Below are 18368 nucleotides of genomic sequence, written 5' to 3' on the forward strand. Positions count from 1 at the left end.
ATGCCAGTTGGAGACTCAATAGCAGATACTTCTGCTAGAGCATTTCTGGCTAACTTAATCATATGACATGTCCAAGATACAATAAACATTGTATTTTTCCACAGGATGAGGAAAGTGGCTTTTAAAATCACCCTTGGAAAAATTTAAAATACAGCCAAGTGAACGTAAAGTGCTTATACTTACCTTGCAGCCATCACATGTAACACACCAAACCCTAATGCCAGAACTATGCAGCCTCTCTCAAGCAGATTTTATCAGTGTGTCCTGATTATTTGCCTGTACACCGTTGATAAAGAAATATGCAATTGGGCATTTAAATTTCCCTTTAATAGAGACAAGCATGAAAACCAGAGCCTCAGATGCCTTTATTACTTCTTTTGACTGAGGCACTTCACCACCAAACTCTAAAAAACCTGTGTATTGCTTAGTTCCTTGGCCCCAAACTACTTGCTTCCTAATTGCCATACGGTCTACAATTAGACATGAGTCACTGAACTGGTCCCTTACAATTGGGTTTAAATCAATGTAGATAAAAACATATTTTAAGAAGCCAGGTTCACAATCTACACTTGCCACCCATTTGGAAATCAATGATTTATGGTGCATAGGCATTAATTTTGCAGGTATTCATACGATGCTGGTGAATAAAAGTACACAATCATCGCAAACATTTTCACATTTGTTCTTTATCTATTACCCTTTGACGAGAGAGAGAGTTCACTAAATTGCACACTAATTCCACTTGTGTTCCTTTTTGATGATTGAGGAAGTTATGTAACTTCTCAGGAAGCTGCCCCTTCTCCTTCAATGAACTGATGTCATCCATGGAAAACACTTTCTTCTCTCTTCTTCGAAGTTTTTCACGGACGCACTTCAGTTTAAGTTTTAATTCATGCACAATGTCTGAGAAAAAATTGCAAGTTTCGGTCGCCTTGTCTTCCATTTCTACTTTCGACTGTATACCACAATCAGTTACTGAAGAACCAACTGCACTCTGAAATAAAGAAATGATTTCGTTATATATGATTGAAATAACTCAAGGCTTGATGAAAAAATATTACAAGAAAACTTTGGGAGTGTGAAAACATCCTTATACTAACGTTTTTGACACAATTCGCAGCTTCTGCATTGGATAAATGGGACATGCTTTCCACGGAAGAATTCTCATTGACAACATTCTCCACGCAATCAGTAGCTTCTGTGGTGGGCAAATCGAGCACGGATTCTATGACAGAACGCTAAAAATACAAATATGGACCTGTATTACAACATTGCTTAGACATATGTAGCCTATTTGTGTCCGTCCGAAATAAATTCACAAAAGTAAAAAGCACACACATAGCAAGGAAATTAATTAGTTACCTCAAAGAGAGAAGCATCGTTCTCACTCAAAATCCTAACAACTTGTCATCGTGGCTGTTTATTTGGTGGCATCAAATGTGTTGGAACGTCAAAACATGATGGTACTGCTTCGGGTTTGAGACGTTTCTTCCATGTTCCAGAGCTCACTACGTAACCATCTTGTCGGAAATGGTTTCCGCAAAGAAAACTGCAAGAAGTAGGATTAAAATCTTTCTGCTTCACGGAAGTAATCCACTTTTTTAGCAGCTCTGGGTGCTTGTGAAGCCGCGTACACACTGCCACTGGAAACATGTTTCTGCCGGAAACATTGTTTTCTGCGATGTTTCGCAAATGTTTCCGACTTTGTTTCTGGTCTCTGTTTCCGTCCACACTGGCGGCAAACATTTCTCGTGTGTTCACGCCGTCTGCAGTGCCCCTTGTGTTATTGTGTTCGTATCGTCTGCTGCTGCGTTATGTCTGGTGTCGAAGAAACAATAATGATATGTGGAGCTGCATTAGTAATGCTAGAAGGTTTACACAAACAAAATGAAAGGCGGCCTCGTCGTTGCTGAGAAAAACATTCCATAGAAGAACTGGCGGAAATAACCTGCTACGTGAGCTGAGTATGGAAGACGGCTCTGGCTTCCGCAACTTCACTCGGATCTCACCTACCGATTTTGAATATCTGGCAAATATAATATCACCATTTGTTTAAAAAAAAGACACGAATTTCAGGAAAGCTATTTCAGTCAACCAAAGGCTTGCAGTTACTCTTCGTTTCCTGGCAACAGGAGATTCATTTCAGAGCCTTGCGTATTTATTTCGCATTTCGAAACAAGCAATATCTAAAATAGTACCCGAAGTATGTGGAGCTCTGGTGGAAGTACTGAAGGATTATGTAAAGGTAAGTAAATGAAAAACATCGTTAAATAAGCACATTTTCGAAGTGTTATTATTTCTCAATTACGTTACATAATTCGTCAAACACAACTTCTTCAACTGCGTTGTCACTGTCTACATAGCTTGTAAATGTAACAGGGGAATTGCTACTTGATGATGATGGCCCTGCTACAGTCATACCCCTTTTCGACTGCTCACTTTCTAAATACGCTACATGTTGTTTCATTAGTACATTATTAAGCAAAGCCATTGTTTTTGCTCGTTGTAACTCGGGCAATTTCCTTAAAACTGAGGCCACATACTGCCCATAGCACTGCATTCATCGTCCTTGTCTTCTTGATTTTGCAGCACTTTAGTTAGCAATTGAGACGCAATCTTGAAGGGTTGCTGCATGTCTTTTTTCTCGCCCATCATCCTTCTCATTTTTGGTGGTGGAGGACTGGAAGGTCCAGCTGCAACCTCTTCATCCTCATTTGTGCCCTCTGGCGAATGTACGAAAACCTGAAAATCAAATTTCTTTCTTTCAGATACCTGCGACTGAAAACGACTGGAGTGAAACAGCATGTTTATTCTCACAGATTCTTCAGTTCCCCCATTGTGACGGAGCAATTGACCGGAAACATATCGTGCTACAGTGCCCTGTTGGTAGTGGAAGTGAATATTATAATTATAAAGGTTCATTCAGCATTGTGCTGCTTGCTGTCGTCGATGCCAGCTACAACTTTTTGTACGCAGATATCGGCTGCCAAGGCAGAATGTCAGATGGTGGTGTGTTCAAAAACGCGAGCATAAATGAGTTAATTAACAAAAAGAAACTTAAACTTGCCACATGCCGAATGCTTACCAGGTGGCACCAAGGCCCTACCATATGTTTTTGTAGCAGACGATGCTTTTCCCTTACAGGAAAACATTATGAAACCCTACCCGGGAAAACATGTTAAAGGTTCAAAAGAGAGAGTTTTTAATTACAGACTTTCAAGGGCCAGAATGGTTGTTGAGAACACTTTCGGCATTATGGCTTCAGTTTTTCGTGTGTTTAGAAAACCTATGTTGCTACAACCGGAAAAGGCAAAAACTGTCACACTTACAGCTGTATGTCTCCACAATTTTTTAAGGCGAAATGCTGCGGCAAGGAACCAGTACACCCCACATGGAAGCTTCGATTCCTACGATTTACAAACAGGTGAAATGATTCCAGGCACATGGAGACGAGATGACACTGCATCAGTTTTCATTTCAGCACAGAACATACCAAGGAAAGCTGCTACCACGAATAAACAAATTCGAGACGAATTTGCTAATTTTTTTTAAGCCCACAAGGAAGTGTACCGTGGCAAAATAACTATGGGTGAATGTGACTGTGTACTATAAAATACAAATAAAGACAAACAAGCATAATTTTCGTACCTCATTTTCCACAGTATCTGTTGTCTCCTTTGGCTCATGTACATCGTCCAAGACTGCAGCAGGCGATAGCCGAACCAGTTCGAGTCATATGCAGTGTCTGCATCACTACCAGATGGTCTGCTGGCAATAATTTTTCTTTTCTCGCGCCTGTACGCAACCACGAGCGATCGAATTTTCTTCTCAACACTTCCCTTGTCCGTGCCAAAAGCTGCTGCAATTTTTGCAAGTGCATCGTGTTTTTTAACGGTATTTTTGTAATCCTTGCTCCGGACATTCCATAAACAATCCTCTCCCTGGTACATTGCAATTAAATCGACAATTTGTTGCCTTGACCACTCCATTATTCTACAAAAACAAAGCGAAAACGAAAACGACAGTAAACAGAACACTGCTAAAAAGTTGACGACACACACACACATACGCTAGCGCCGTGCAGCGGTGACAAGTGGTAGCTAGCCGGAAACATTGTTTCCTTTGATCTGTACCGACACTGCTACGGATAGATGTTTCTGTGTTTCCAAACATGTTTCGAAACATGTTTCCAAATGGTGTCCACATCAAGCTACCGGAAACATGTTTTGAAAACATGTTTCAGTCTCAGTGTGTACGCGGCTTGAGGAAACCTGTTCAAAAACATCGAATTAGCAAACGCACTAAGTCTGTATTTTTATCGTATTGTATCGGTAGTCCTATTACCTATGAAATGGTGAGTCACTTTCCTTACTCCATCGCTTCATACAATTAAAAGCGGAACAAGAAATCACCATTTCGATAATCCTTAATTCCTTATACACCGTACAGACCGAGAGAAACTTCTTGCCACATTCGAATATGGCGGACAACACAGACGACAGTAATCAGCTGATAGAGCCATCTATCGGTAGGTCCGGTACTAGAGCATCAGTCATTTCGCTAACTTGGACGCCTGTCAGATCCTGGGCTTTCGCTAACGGTACGTTTTTAATCTTTGGACATGTTTCGGTTTTGAGGAAGTTTGTGTTACATTCTGCAGGTAATAAATAAACATATAGCGATTACAAACATGACTAAATGAATGACAAAAATTTGTTTTAGAACTCAGTTAACATGGCACCTCTTTTCTATTATAACAACAGCTGATGCTGATTAGTAGTCCACGAATAGCTTGTAATGACGCTATGGTAGTTATTACTGACACAGTTTTTTTTTTATTATTTTTAGTGGGTACATATGAATGAGATTTTACTCATTATTTAGTTGTGATCACATCATCTACGGCGTGATGGGCGTCAGTTTGTGGCAGTGTGTAAATGTTGTGTATGATTTTTGCAGGTTATGTTCATCACAGTCAAACACCTGGGTTATTTCCAGTGAGCTTTCAAGGTTTCGAACTGCGAAAGGTAGGTAAATAGTACTTAATCAGGGAGCTTAGAGCATTTTGTGTCTTTACGGTTCATCCCATTATGCAAAATGCCAGGTCGAGATTGCATGGCATCCAGTCAAGTGTTGGCAGTTTTCGGCCTGTCCGGTAAAATCGGAATGTGTATCTTCGCAAAAGAAATGGTCGAGACTGTGGCGCGTTGTCAGAAGTTACTGGAGCGTTTGCTGTATACAATGATTTCCACAGAAAGTGAATGTACATGTTATGTGCTGCGTGACTGGTGAGAAAAGGCGTACAATGAAGTTGGCACATTCACTATGTTAGTATGTTTTTTTTGATTTTCTTAGTCGTAATAATTTTTGTGAAGAAACTTTGCCGTGAAGAGATGCGGGCTGCTCCAGATTGTAGGGCTACGGTACGCCATTTCATAAGTGCCCCCAGTTATATCATTTCGTGGTTTAGGTATGTTAGCTTGAAAAGAAATGCTGTAGAAAGTATTAATTCGGTTTCATTTTTGTTAGTTTTCTGTGTGCTTTGATTATTACTCTACTTAGTTTTCTTTTATAGTTCAGTAAATCCCATGTAAATACCAGTTTATTGGAGTGTGTATCTTTTAATGTAGTTCTGTAGAAGAATGTTGTAACGTTATTTAGGAAATTGCCAAAAATTTAATTTGGCCAGAACGAGGTACTAGGCCTAAGTATCTTAAGTGTAATGCCTCTAACAAAATTAGTTTTGTAAGGTAAAAACTAACCAATGCTAAGGCTTGATGGTAATCAAGAATCAGAACTTCCACAGTGTAATGTGTAGACTACAGCTGAAGGTATATGCTTTTCTTTCATGAGCGGGTAAAGATTCCAGAATGGCGGTGCTTACTCCAAATTGAATATCAACCATGAATGATTATAGACGACGAAAGTTTCGAAGTAACACCCATGTTAAAAATGCTTATTCACTGGGTAGCAAACAATCTGTATGTCTGGGTTTTCGTCGTTTGCCTATGAGACTGAAATTAAGAATGAACAAAGTGTAGTGCAAAATGTTTGGTTCTGTTCAGTAATTTGGCTGCATGTATGTATTGTTTTGATTGATCATGCAAAAAATACACATATTCCTTAATTGTCATAATAGGTTAGTATGCCATAAGCCAGTGTTACAAAGTAGTAGCAACAATCAGTACTACTTCATTTCCAATGTACATGGTTTTGAGTGTTCTGATCTTTATAACCTGAGAAATGTAAATGAGTTGATATCACTGAACAGTTTTTTCCTCAGCCACTTTTGAATCTATTTCCTGTGTAATCACACACTTGTTGCTCCCATTAGGGAAGTGAAAATACTGCCTTTGAGCTGTACCTCATGGTAACAACAGACACTGTTAACAACTGTTTTTATCAGAATGCTTGTTTTCCAGACATATAGAACTGCAGCCATGGACAAGAAGTCACCTGTATGGATGAAAAAAGAGGAAACAGATGAAGTACCAGCTGAGTCAGGCTCCATGGTAAGTGGCTATTTGCATTTGTTATCAATGTTTCATTAATTACTATGTGCAGGATGGTGTATGAATACAAACAATTCATGTCATACTGCTGGAACTGTGAGCAATTCAGTCTAATAAAAACCTGGTAATCTTTCACTGTCAAATATGATGCTTCGCACAGAGCATTGAAATAAGCTTTGTGTTAAACCTCACATAGAATTCAGGCAAGAGTTTAAATTTAATTTTCAATAAACATGAAAATTTTTTAATGCACTGCCAAATTATACTGATAAGATATTTGCTATAGAGTGGGTATATTCTGCTTTGATATGCTTCTTTTAAATGACAACCTTAATGTGCAACATAAGAATAACTGACTGAGATGAATGTTTGCAGTGCCATTAAATTTAAAGATCTGTCATGTGTAGTTGGTACATTATTGCAGTGTAACATGGTATGGAATAAGAATTATAATTTCTAAATGATTTTTAATGACATTTGTGTGGTCACAAGCCTCAGAAGTATGTTTTGTATTGGCATTAGGTGTTGACTGAATAGGTAAACAAAGTGAAAGTAGGACTGACACCAGTAACGTTTCATTTCAGACAGAGACATAAATTGATACACAATCTGTAGGTGTGGAATGAATTTGTATGTCGCAGCAAAGTTTTGACAAAGCCATGGGGTTGCACATTAAATATTGACATGTTTGTTCATAACCACTTCCTACATTTACTACAGATTGCTGTATGTATTGTTCGTAAAATTGCAGTGATGTTAGTTATTGGTGTAAATAATCTTACATGCACAAGACACTTGAAATTTGATGCATCACCACCATTTGGATTTATTCAGCTATCAGCAGGCAAACTAACTCACTGGTTGCCTTTAGTAGTTTTACAATCTGCCAACCAGAGTTGAGGGCCCAGACCTTACCGCACAAACTGCCTGTGAACTATCGACACTCAACAAATCTGTTTGCTTCGGCATCCATCTTATGTGCAACTGCTGGTGTATTGTGATAGCATTAAAGCAGCATTTGCCTTTGAATATAAATGAGTGCTATCTGTCTTGAGCAGCTGGGCACAACTGCAGAAGTATTAGGATAGCATTAATGCAGCATTTGCATTTCAATATATGTGAATGCTTCATTATAGTTTGTACAAACTGAGTGAAAATTTTGTGATCAACTTGACCAGCAGTATCAGAACAGTAATCCTAAGCCATCCCTGTAGGAGAATTATAGGGAAGTAACTAAATATACTAAATTTTAGTAAACATAGTAATAGGGTGGTTAGAACCAACTTAGTTCAGGCTTTGACTGTGACGCTGAACGTAATGATGATTCGGTATTATACAGACACCATATCTTGGGAGTTTTAGTCAGGGAGTGTTTAGAGCTATGATTGTGTAAGATACCAATAGGGGCCAAGCCTGAATTACCGCTGCCAATCACAGCAAACATTGTGCTGTAGCCGCTAACAAATTCTGGGTTACTCCAATTTTCCTTGTATTGCAGATCGCCTTTTTTCTTATTTTGAAGTGAGTGAAGGGGCTAATCCTGGTGAATAGAGGTATTCACCACAAGAGGAATCAGTGATCCTATGACCATTAAGTCAGTTGTGCTTTTGTGAAAGCACAGAATGCAGATTTAGGATTTTGGGGGGGGGGGGGGGGGGCTTATTTCCCTACACCACTGTGTAGTGATCTGTAGCAGACCCTCAAATGTTGGTTAATTTGAAATGCAACTGTTTGAGACTTGTCAAAGCCAACAAATGGCATGTCATGAGTATAACTAAAATTCTTGTGGTGTGGTCTATTTTAGGCCAATTGGAATGTGGACACTCATTAACCTTGGACCTGAACCTCAAAACTATTGAAAGGCCACATAAAGGTTAAAGTGTGGTCTTACACCATCCTTGCACTCTTTGAAATCTTGGTAGTGGTAGTGGTGGTAGACTGATTTCCAGTGCAGCTCAAGGACTAGGTTAGGTTGAAATGTGATAACATGGTTGAGAGCTGGTAAAACCAACAAATACGAAAGCCAAATAACGGTTGTGGTTACTAATTCACCAGTAGCACAGTCAATTGTTCATTGAAAAATGCAGGGGGTGCCCAGAATGTAACTTTTACTCACATGAAGTCTTGTCTTCCTTTGTGTGCCATGTTAGTTGATTGACTGAACTTTCCTATGACCTTTAGAGATGTGTGTAGGAATTATGAACTGAAAGCCACCTTCCTTATGTAAATAATTAAAACTTAATGTGTGGTAGGTGTAAGTTTTGGGCACGAGGACATGCTGAGAAGTAATGCCTCCGAATTTATGTGAAAATTATTAAGGCTTTTCAACTAAAACAAACTTTATTAACATTCTATGTCTTTATTCTTCATTTTTATATATTTACTTATCAACATTGTCATCCTGATGATGGACATCTTTCTTCCAATGACACCAATTAGTTGCTGCTGTCACTGTAGAATGTTTTACTTTGTTGGCAGGCCCACAGCCTCATCTCAGCTCACACCAATTCACCACTATCAAAATATAGTGCCTGAAGATGTTCGTTATGTTTTAGGAACAGATGAAAATTGGTAGGGCAAGCCAGCACTGTATGGAGAATGATCGATAATAATGAATGCAAGGTGTCGGGCTGTTGCAAGTCCCAGAAAATTTGTGTATGGTCTAGCATTGTCATGCTGAAGGAGAGAGTGCTCCATGTGTGTATGAACTATTGAATTTGTGTTCTGTGCTTTCTAAGGGTTTTCTCATGTGGTGACATGGTTAAGTGACACACCCCCATGTTACACACTGTAATTCAGTCCTCTAGTAGCTGAGGATTGCATATTGTTTCAGCAAAGTGGGAAAGTAGACAGAGTATGTGAGACTAGTAATACTTCAACTGATACTGGGAACAGTATAAAAATTTTGGAGATGTTACTTTCCAGTACATGCTTGCAATAAACAGAGGGATTTGACCATTCTCTCCAAAGTTGTCACATGGTTTGCTTGGCTTTGGCCAGCATCCATTTGGAAGTCATAATACTGAATGCATACACACTGATGAGCCAGATCATGATGACCAGCAGTCTACTATTGATATAAACCTGTCTAGGTGATAGCATCGTCAGCTGGTGAGGAATGACTGCTAGTCACATGCATGGTGCATGTAGTATCAGGGTGTGTGCTATCTGTGTGTAGGATGGGGAAGGTGAACATACTATCTGAGTTTGACTGGGGACAGGTGTGAGCAATTCGGAAACTGCATGACTTGTCAGGTGTTTGAGAATAGCTTTGGTGTCTTTCAGCATGTGGTGAAGCCAAGGCAAAATCATGTCCAGACATTGTAGGGTTGGGCAGCCATCCCTCACGACAGATGTTGAATGTCGTAGCTGGGCAAACTAGTAAAACAGGATAGGCAGTGAACTGTGGCACAACTAACATCAGACTTCAGTGCTGGGCAGAGTACAAGTGTGTTTAAACACACTCCTAACGATGAGTCTGTGCAGCGGACAACCCATACATGCACCAATGTTAAGGCCATGTTTTTGAAGTTGTGACTGAAATCGGCATGTGACCATTGACACTAGACATTGGCACAGTGACAAAGATTGCATGGTCTGATGAATACTGATATCTTCATCATACTGATGGGAGGGTGCATATCTGTCATCTTCCAGGGGAACACCTGTACTGTTGAACAGACAAGCTGGCAGTGGCTCCATTATGCTCTGGGGAACATTCATGTGGGCATCCATGGGGCCAGTAGAGCTCTTGCAAGACACCATGTTGGCCAAGGAGTATCATGAACTAGTTGCTGACCATGTACATTCTTCATTATGATCATGTTTACCATTTGCAGTAACATTTTTCGACAAGGAAATGCGCCATGTCGCAAGGCCAAGAGTGTGATACAGTGGCTCAAGGAAAACAGTGGTGACTTCCAGTTGATGTGCTGGCACCCCAACTCACCAAATCTGAACATGGGGTGTGATTGAAAGTGGTGTCAGAGCTCTTTGCCCCCCCCCCCCTCCCCACTCCCCAGAATTGTGGGAATTAGGTAACCCATTTATGCACATGTGGTGCCAACTCCCTCCAGCAGCCTACCAAGGCCTCACTGCTTCCATGGTGCAATGTGTCACCATTGTTATCTGTGCCAAAGGTGGACCTACCAGCTTTTATGAAGGTGGTCATAATGTTCTGACTGATCAGTGTATGGCAGTTCCTGTCATTGAAAGAAAACTGTTCTGTTGTGATAGTACTAGTGTATTAGTATTATTTATGCAGTTAATTAATACAAAGATCAATTAATAACAACATTTTGCTGTATTCTTGATCTTTCCTGCAAGCATCTCTGTCCAAGGCATCCTCCTTGCATACACCATGATGGCTCATTATTTCAGTGATACAGTCTTTCTAAGAGTTAAGTGGCCTACTATGTTCCTGTCAGAAAGGTGATTTCCAATCAAAAACTGTCCTTTGGCCACCATTGTTAAGATTTTAAACAAATGTCCATCTCATTTTCTTTCTATGCTATCACTGTTTCATTTGTCCTCATTCCAATACTTACTTCAGCATTGCAAGTCTTCTCAGTCTTGATATTCTGGTTCTCCTTCATAAATAATGTTTTGAGAACTTTGCTTCTTTTGAGATCAGCATGTGAAACCCATAGTTCTGATCCATAGTAAAAGGTTGGTTTTAACTTTTAGCCTATGCTCTTTCTTCTTACTGTTGCAAATGTTCTTGCCCAACCAAAAAGAATCCATGAAGTTAGAGTAATAGTGAATGGTGTGACGAGGTAGTATTTCTGTGTGTTTTTTTTTAATAATTTTATCAGAGTGGTTCATGGTGTGGGTTCCTGTAGTCATGCCCTAGTTCATGAACCACGGGCAACGTATGAGTGGCTAAGTAAGTGGTCCCGACAGTCGGGGTACCAGTTACTTTGGAATAAGGCTGGGCATCTCGGACATATTCTGAGTCATGGTCACCTTTGTGCTCATACGGCAAAGACTACCAAATCCACCGGTTAGTCTCTCAACCGTTAGGGGTAAAACCCAATGGGACGTGGGGCAAGTAAGGCTAGCAACCTGCTTCCCTGGTACTATAAATATGATGCTGGCAACAATCAGAGCAAAATGCCTCGGACCTTTGGAGGTGATGGAGTCCCACCTCTATCTAACAAACCAGGGGCTCCTGAGATACGACTTGGCAAATAAATGGTAATGAGATGGGGAGCTAGTAATACCAATGGGGGCTACTCTGGGAAGAAGGTAGAGCTGGCAGAGGCTGCAAGTAAGATGGGGCTGGACGTTTTAGCTGTTAGTGACATTCGGGTAAGGGGTGAGAAAGAAGAGGAAGTGGGAGAATACAAGGTTTACCTGTCAGGAGTCAAAGCAGGAATAGCAGAATGGGGTGTAGGGCTTTACATCAGGAAAGAAATGGAACCCAGCGTAGTTGTAATAAGGTATGTAAACGAACGACTGATGTGGATAGATTTGACAGTGCCTAGCAAGAAAATTAGGATTGTGTCAGTATATTCGCATTGTGAAGGGACAGATCAAGATAAGATGGATAGTTTTTATGATGCACTCAGTGACGTAGTTGTTAGAGTAAAGGACAAGGACAGTGTTCTGCTCATGGGTGATCTTAACGCCAGGATTGGAAATCGAACAGAAGGGTATGAAAAGATTATGGGTAAATTTGGAGAGGATATGGAGGCCAACAGGAATGGGAAACAACTCTTGGATTTCTGTGCCAGTTTGGGCTTAGTAATCACAAACTCCTTTTTTAAACATAAGAACATTCACTGGTATACTTGGGAAGGCAGGGGAACCAGATCTGTCATTGACTATATAATAACAGATCAGGAATTCAGGAAGGCTGTGAGGGACACACGTGTATTCAGGGGATTCTTTGATGACACTGATCATTATTTAATCTGCAGTGAAATTGGGATTGTGAGGCCGAAAGTGCAGGAGGTCAGGTCCATATGTAGGAGGATAAGAGTGGAGAAACTTCAGGATAAGGAAATCAGGCACAAGTACATAACAGCGATCTCAGAAAGGTACCAGTTAGTTGAATGTAGTCAATTACAGTCATTGGAAAAGGAATGGACAAGGTACAGGGACACAGTACTAGAAGTGGCTAAAGAATGTCTTGGAACAGTAGTGTGTAAAAGTAGGATGAAGCAAACAGCTTGGTGGAATGACACAGTTAAGGCAGCCTGTAAAAGGAAAAAGAAGGCGTATCAAAAATGGCTACACACTAGAACTCAGGTAGACAGAGAGAGTTATGTTGAAGAAAGAAACAAAGCCAAACAGATAATTGCAGCATCCAAGAACAAATCTTGGGAAGACTTTGGAAACAGGTTGGAGACTATGGGTCAAGCTGCTGGAAAACCATTCTGGAGTGTAATTAGCAGTCTTCAAAAGGGAGGTAAGAAGGAAATGACGAGTATTTTGGACAGGTCAGGAAAACTGCTGGTGAATCCTGTGGATGCCTTGGGCAGATGGAGGGAATATTTTGAAGAGTTGCTCAATGTAGGTGAAAATATGATCAGTAATGTTTCAAATTTTGAGGTCGAACAGGATAGGAATGATGATGGAAATAGCATCACATTTGAGGAAGTGGAGAAAATGGTCAATAGATTGCAGTGCAATAAAGCAGCTGGGGTGGATGAAATTAAGTCGGAACGCATCAAATACAGTGGAATGTCAGGTCTTAAATGGCTACACAGGATAATTGAAATGGCCTGGGAGTTGGGACAGGTTCCACCAGACTGGACCAAAGCAGTAATCACACCAATCTTTAAACATGGAAACAGAAAAGATTGTAACAACCACAGAGGTATCTCTTTAATCAGCGTTGTGGGTAAAATCTTCTCAGGTATTGTTGAAAGGAAAGTGTGAGTATTAGTTGAGGACCAATTGGATGAAAATCAGTGTGGGTTTAGGCCTCTTAGAGGTTGTCAGGACCAGATCTTTAGCTTACGGCAAATAATGGAAAAGTGTTATGAGTGGAACAGGGAATTGTATCTATGCTTTATAGATCTAGAAAAAGCATATGACCGGGTTCCTAGGAGGAAGTTATTGTCTGTTCTAAGAGATTATGGAATAGGAGGCAAACTTTTGCAAGCAATTAAAGGTCTTTATATGGATAGTCAGGCAGCTGTTAGAGTTGATGGTAAATTGAGTTCATGGTTCAGAGTAGTTTCAGGGGTAAGACAAGGCTCCAACCTGTCTCCACTGTTGTTCATATTATTTATGGATCATATGTTGAAAACAATAGACTGGCTGTGTGAGATTAAGATATGTGAACACAAAATAAGCAGTCTTGCATCTGCGGATGACTTAGTTGTGATGGCAGATTCGATTGAAAGTTTGCAGAGTAATATTTCAGAGCTAGATCAGAAATGTAAGGACTATGGTATGAAGATTAGCATCTCCAAAACGAAAGTAATGTCAGTGGGAAAGAAATATAAACGGATTGAGTGCCAAATAAGAGGAACAAAGTTAGAACTGGTGGACGGTTTCAAGTACTTAGGATGCATATTCTCACAGGATGGCAACATAGTGAAAGAACTGGAAGCGAGGTGTAGCAAAGCTAATGCAGTGAGCACTCAGCTACGATCTACTCTCTTCTGCAAGAAGGAAGTCAGTAACAAGACTAAGTTATCTGTGCACCGTTCAATCTTTCGACCAACTTTGCTGTATGGGAGTGAAAGCTGGGTGGATTCAGGTTACCTTATCAATAAGGTTGAGGTTATGGATATGAAAGTAGCTAGGTTGATTGCAGGTACTAGTTGATGGGAACAATGGCAGGAGGGTGTCCACAATGAGGAAATCAAAGAAAAACTGGGAATGAACTCTATAGATGTATCAGTCAGGGCGAACAGGCTTAGATGGTGGGGTCATGTTACACGCATGGGAGAAGCAAGGTTACCCAAGAGACTCATGGGTTCAGCAGTAGAGGGTAGGAGGAGTCGGGGCAGACCAAGGAGAAGGTACCTGGATTCGATTAAGAATGATTTTGAAGTAATAGGTTTAACATCAGAAGAGGCACCAATGTTAGCACTGAATAGAGGATCATGAAGGAATTTTATAAAGGGGCTATGCTCCAGACTGAACGCTGAAAGGCATAATCAGTCTTAAATGATGATGATGATGATGAATTTTATCAGAAATAAGTGTTCAGTGAAATAAAAGTTTTTTATGTAACTATTGGCTTCTAAAAGTTTTATGATTCAAATAGTAAAAGCAGTAATGAGTGGCATAATGCATAGTAGTTCAGTGTACCTGATCCCCTGCACAGGGGCAGTGACAGGATTATCTTGGATGAGGAAGAATGCAGGAGAGAATAAATTGAAATCATAGTATTAAAATTAAGTGATTGTGAAGAGTTTAACATGATTCGCTGATAGTAGGTGATAGAGTACACATTGTTTGACCAGTAGGAGCCAGTGTTGCGAAACACATAAGCAGACTGAAGTGTGAAGGAACTGTGAAGTGAGAAATTGAAATTTCTTTATATGTTCAATAGTTACATGAGTCACAAGAACACTATGGAGTCATTTTCAGAATTGCAGGACACACTACACTATGCCCCAGTAACAAGATGTGTAACAAGAAGCAATATTGTAATTTTTCCCAGCATTGTTGCTGTAGAATTTTTATGAGTAATGTTTTTATTTTTGATTGAAGCATCATGTGAAGATTAGAACTGCTGGTGCTGGAAATGTATGTTGGATATTAACTGAAGTCAAATGGTGATTGTTTAGCTTGTAATGCCAAAAATTATTCATTCTGGCTGAAACAAGAGAAGTATTTAATGGGAAGATAAATGACCACAATAGCGGCAAAATGAAACAAAGGGGCAAATCTGACTCTGGGTTTTAGACACTAGTGAATTCAGTGTGGAAGATAATGTTATGTACACCTTTCTCAGGGTCGTACAAAGATCAAGAAAAGCCAAATGTGTCTAGTATCAAACAGGAACCACAAAATAAAATTAAAGCATAAATGGGTTCAATAAGGTGAAGGTGAAAGACCCTAGGTGAAATAAGAATCACTGGCTGATCAGGTAAGGTGATGATCAGAAGGCACAATAGCTAAAGGAGAAGGAAGAATGGCAGGTTCATCAGGTAAGAAGCGGAAGATTGAAAAGTACAATACCTAAAGGAGAAGGAAGAAGTTCAAGAATTTTAAAATGCAGACAGAAGAGATTAAGGGAATTGTCAGTAGTCAGTAAGACAGAACAACATGGAACCAAAGGCAAAGAATTAAGAGCAAACAGTCAGTAAAGAATTTCTGAATTGGAAGCAGCTCTGCAAAACCAGACTGAAACAATTGGAAATGTAGGAAGGTTACTCCAGGTGAGCACATATTTAGTTAAGGAATAAAATGTGTTAGCAGTGCATAGTGGTTTCTCCAAAATAGAGAAGGCTGTAGTGGAAATGCAGGAAATACGATGGACTCTATAACTGAATAGAGACTATAAAGTATGAAATTGCCAAGAACAAACACAGTATTGAAGAAACCATACAGGAAAGTGATGAAAAGAGCGTTTGACATATCAAGACTCTCAAGAATGATAAGTTCTACCCAAAAGGCTTAGTCTATGATGTCACATTTTTTAGCAAAATTTAGAGGAGGCTAATGGATTGCTTGAACAGAAGAAGATTTCAGTTTAGTTACAAAGAAGATAAGGGAAGACATGGTTGTGAGGTGCAATCATTTAGGAATGACAGTAGAAAGCTACCAAGAATTTGACATGGAATTCCCAGGAGAAAAATCTCAGAAGGGAAACAGTGAACAATGTTGACATCAGTGAGTGGATCAAAATGCTGGAGAGAATGTGTGGTGATGAAAGAAGAGAAAAGTGAAGCAGAACAAAACAAAAGATCCCTGATCATCTCAAGAACATGAGGATGCAACATGTTTTACAGTGTGAGAAGGACCAAAATAAAGAAGAAAAAGACATACTTCAAACCTTGTTATATGGTAATATCAGACAGAACCTAGTAATACTTGATAAAAACTTAACAAATATGAATGACTTTGAAAATTATGTTTGTAATGAAATAAAGATTAGGAATCCAGCAGTGCTAGTTCGAAAAAGGACTTTGTGTGGGGAAAGTGATACAGCACAAGGGAGAATAAATAATAAACATGGTGTAGGTGTGAACCAGGGCTATCCCCTCCTCCAATGCAACAAGCTATGCCAGACATTACACATCAACTCTGTGTGGACATGGGATGAGTCTATTCTTTCCCTACATTTGCAGCCAACTACAGGAATTACCACTAGACATGGCTCAGCACATGCATGGGATGGGGTCACCACGGAATAAGCCATGCTGCCAGTGCAGGTTGACGGGGGGGAATGTTAACCTCCATTCGCTTCTGTCTATGATGATCACCAAACACTATGCTGCTGTAGCACAGGCATGTATACATGCCAATACCACGCCAATGAATGAAACAGGTCTTCATGCAAATAAACAAAGCGATTCTCTGTGTGTGTGAAGTGTAAGATTATTTTCAATTTTTAGTTTATGTAATGTCTGGCAACTCGTTTTGGGGAATACTACTATGGAAAACATGTGGCAAGCAGGTTGCCCTAACCCTAGGCAACCTTCACCAAAGCCAGACGTGCTTATGAACAGTGGGACATTGCTCTGTGTACATACCAGACTCGAGCTGGCTCACAAGAGGCACCAGTGTCACCCACCAACAGTGCACGCAGATAACTGGTGCTATGATTACAGCACTACATTTCATCTGCATGCCATGCAGCATGTGTTCACATGTCATGTGACACCTCATGGAAATCTTTTTGCCAGATTACTCACAATGCTGCATAACCACTAGCTGACAGCACTCATGCTTTGGGCTCAACACCAGCTGTTCCTTGTTGCTCATCATTAGCACCTTCAGCAGCAGTTCTTAGCACCACCCAGATCACTGACAGGATGTCAATCCAGTGTGGTCCAGGACTCCAACAAAGACAGGAATTAGCCTGCACCCAACAGAGGTGGACAGGAACCTGTCCACCAGCTGTACCACTTTGTAGGACTTTGGTCAGACAACAACAAAGTTGGACAACAGTGAGACATTTGATCAGCTACAGGGAAAGACATTGTCATTCTACCAGAAGTGGATGTTATTTTCTGTCTCACATCAGAACTGTAAACTGTTCATTTATGTCTTTACTAATGCCTTCTTCCTTTCATTGCAACCTGTGAATCAGCATTATTGTGTGCTGTCCTTGTCACCTCATAAGAACCAAGACATAAGAGTTTATTATTTTTATTTTCTGGCAGACCATTGAAACAAACACCTGTAAAGAGTATGTAAAATGAGAACTTAATAGTGACTTACGTTTCTTATTATCCATTTCTGAAGATAAAATATCTTAGTATCCTCATCATATTCAATATGTTCGCACATTTGACTTATTCCCAAAGTAATATTTCATTTTTTTCTGTAATTAGTAAATCATGTTTTTATTGATAGCTACAATTTCTTAATCCAGGTACCCTGACTTTTCTGCATTAACTTGATCTCATTGATGCACCTTAGAAAATAATTGATACTAACATGTTACCAAATAAAGGGAGCATGTGAGTAATACATGAGTTTCATGGTGATTCTGCGGTAATGGTGCAAGGTGAGTCACTAAAACTGTTAGTTTGTGGGAATTGTATCTTCCTGACCTGAAGGCTTTTTTTTTCCTTTGTTTGTCAAAGTTTTCGACAAGTTTGGAAAAAGGTATAGAAGGGAATATAAGATAACTGTCTGTTGAATTATTTGTGTTATGTTTAGTTTGGAGGTAAAGCTAATTTGATGAATTGTTTAACATGGAATTGTTTGATGTTAGAA

At 39.8% G+C, this 18368-nt stretch overlaps 1 protein-coding gene and 1 long non-coding RNA gene across 2 annotated transcripts in view; both read left to right on the plus strand.

The window, feature by feature from the left end:
- The first annotated feature begins 2064 nt into the window (after window positions 1-2064).
- Window positions 2065-3620, plus strand: LOC124553725. Its single transcript, XR_006968123.1, has 2 exons — window positions 2065-2245; window positions 2769-3620. It is a non-coding gene; the product is annotated as an uncharacterized LOC124553725 (long non-coding RNA).
- Window positions 3621-4584: 964 nt separating this feature from the next.
- The window catches only part of LOC124553726, a 126215-nt gene continuing 112431 nt past the window's right edge, over window positions 4585-18368 (plus strand). Inside the window, exons 1-3 of the mRNA XM_047127646.1 lie at window positions 4585-4660; window positions 4960-5027; window positions 6423-6512. Of these exons, the coding sequence (XP_046983602.1) occupies window positions 6441-6512 (72 nt within the window). The 5' untranslated portion in view covers window positions 4585-4660; window positions 4960-5027; window positions 6423-6440. The remainder of the gene's footprint in view (window positions 4661-4959; window positions 5028-6422; window positions 6513-18368) is intronic.

The sequence above is a fragment of the Schistocerca americana genome, chromosome 11, assembly GCF_021461395.2.
Source record: "Schistocerca americana isolate TAMUIC-IGC-003095 chromosome 11, iqSchAmer2.1, whole genome shotgun sequence".
Lineage (NCBI taxonomy): Eukaryota > Metazoa > Arthropoda > Insecta > Orthoptera > Acrididae > Schistocerca > Schistocerca americana.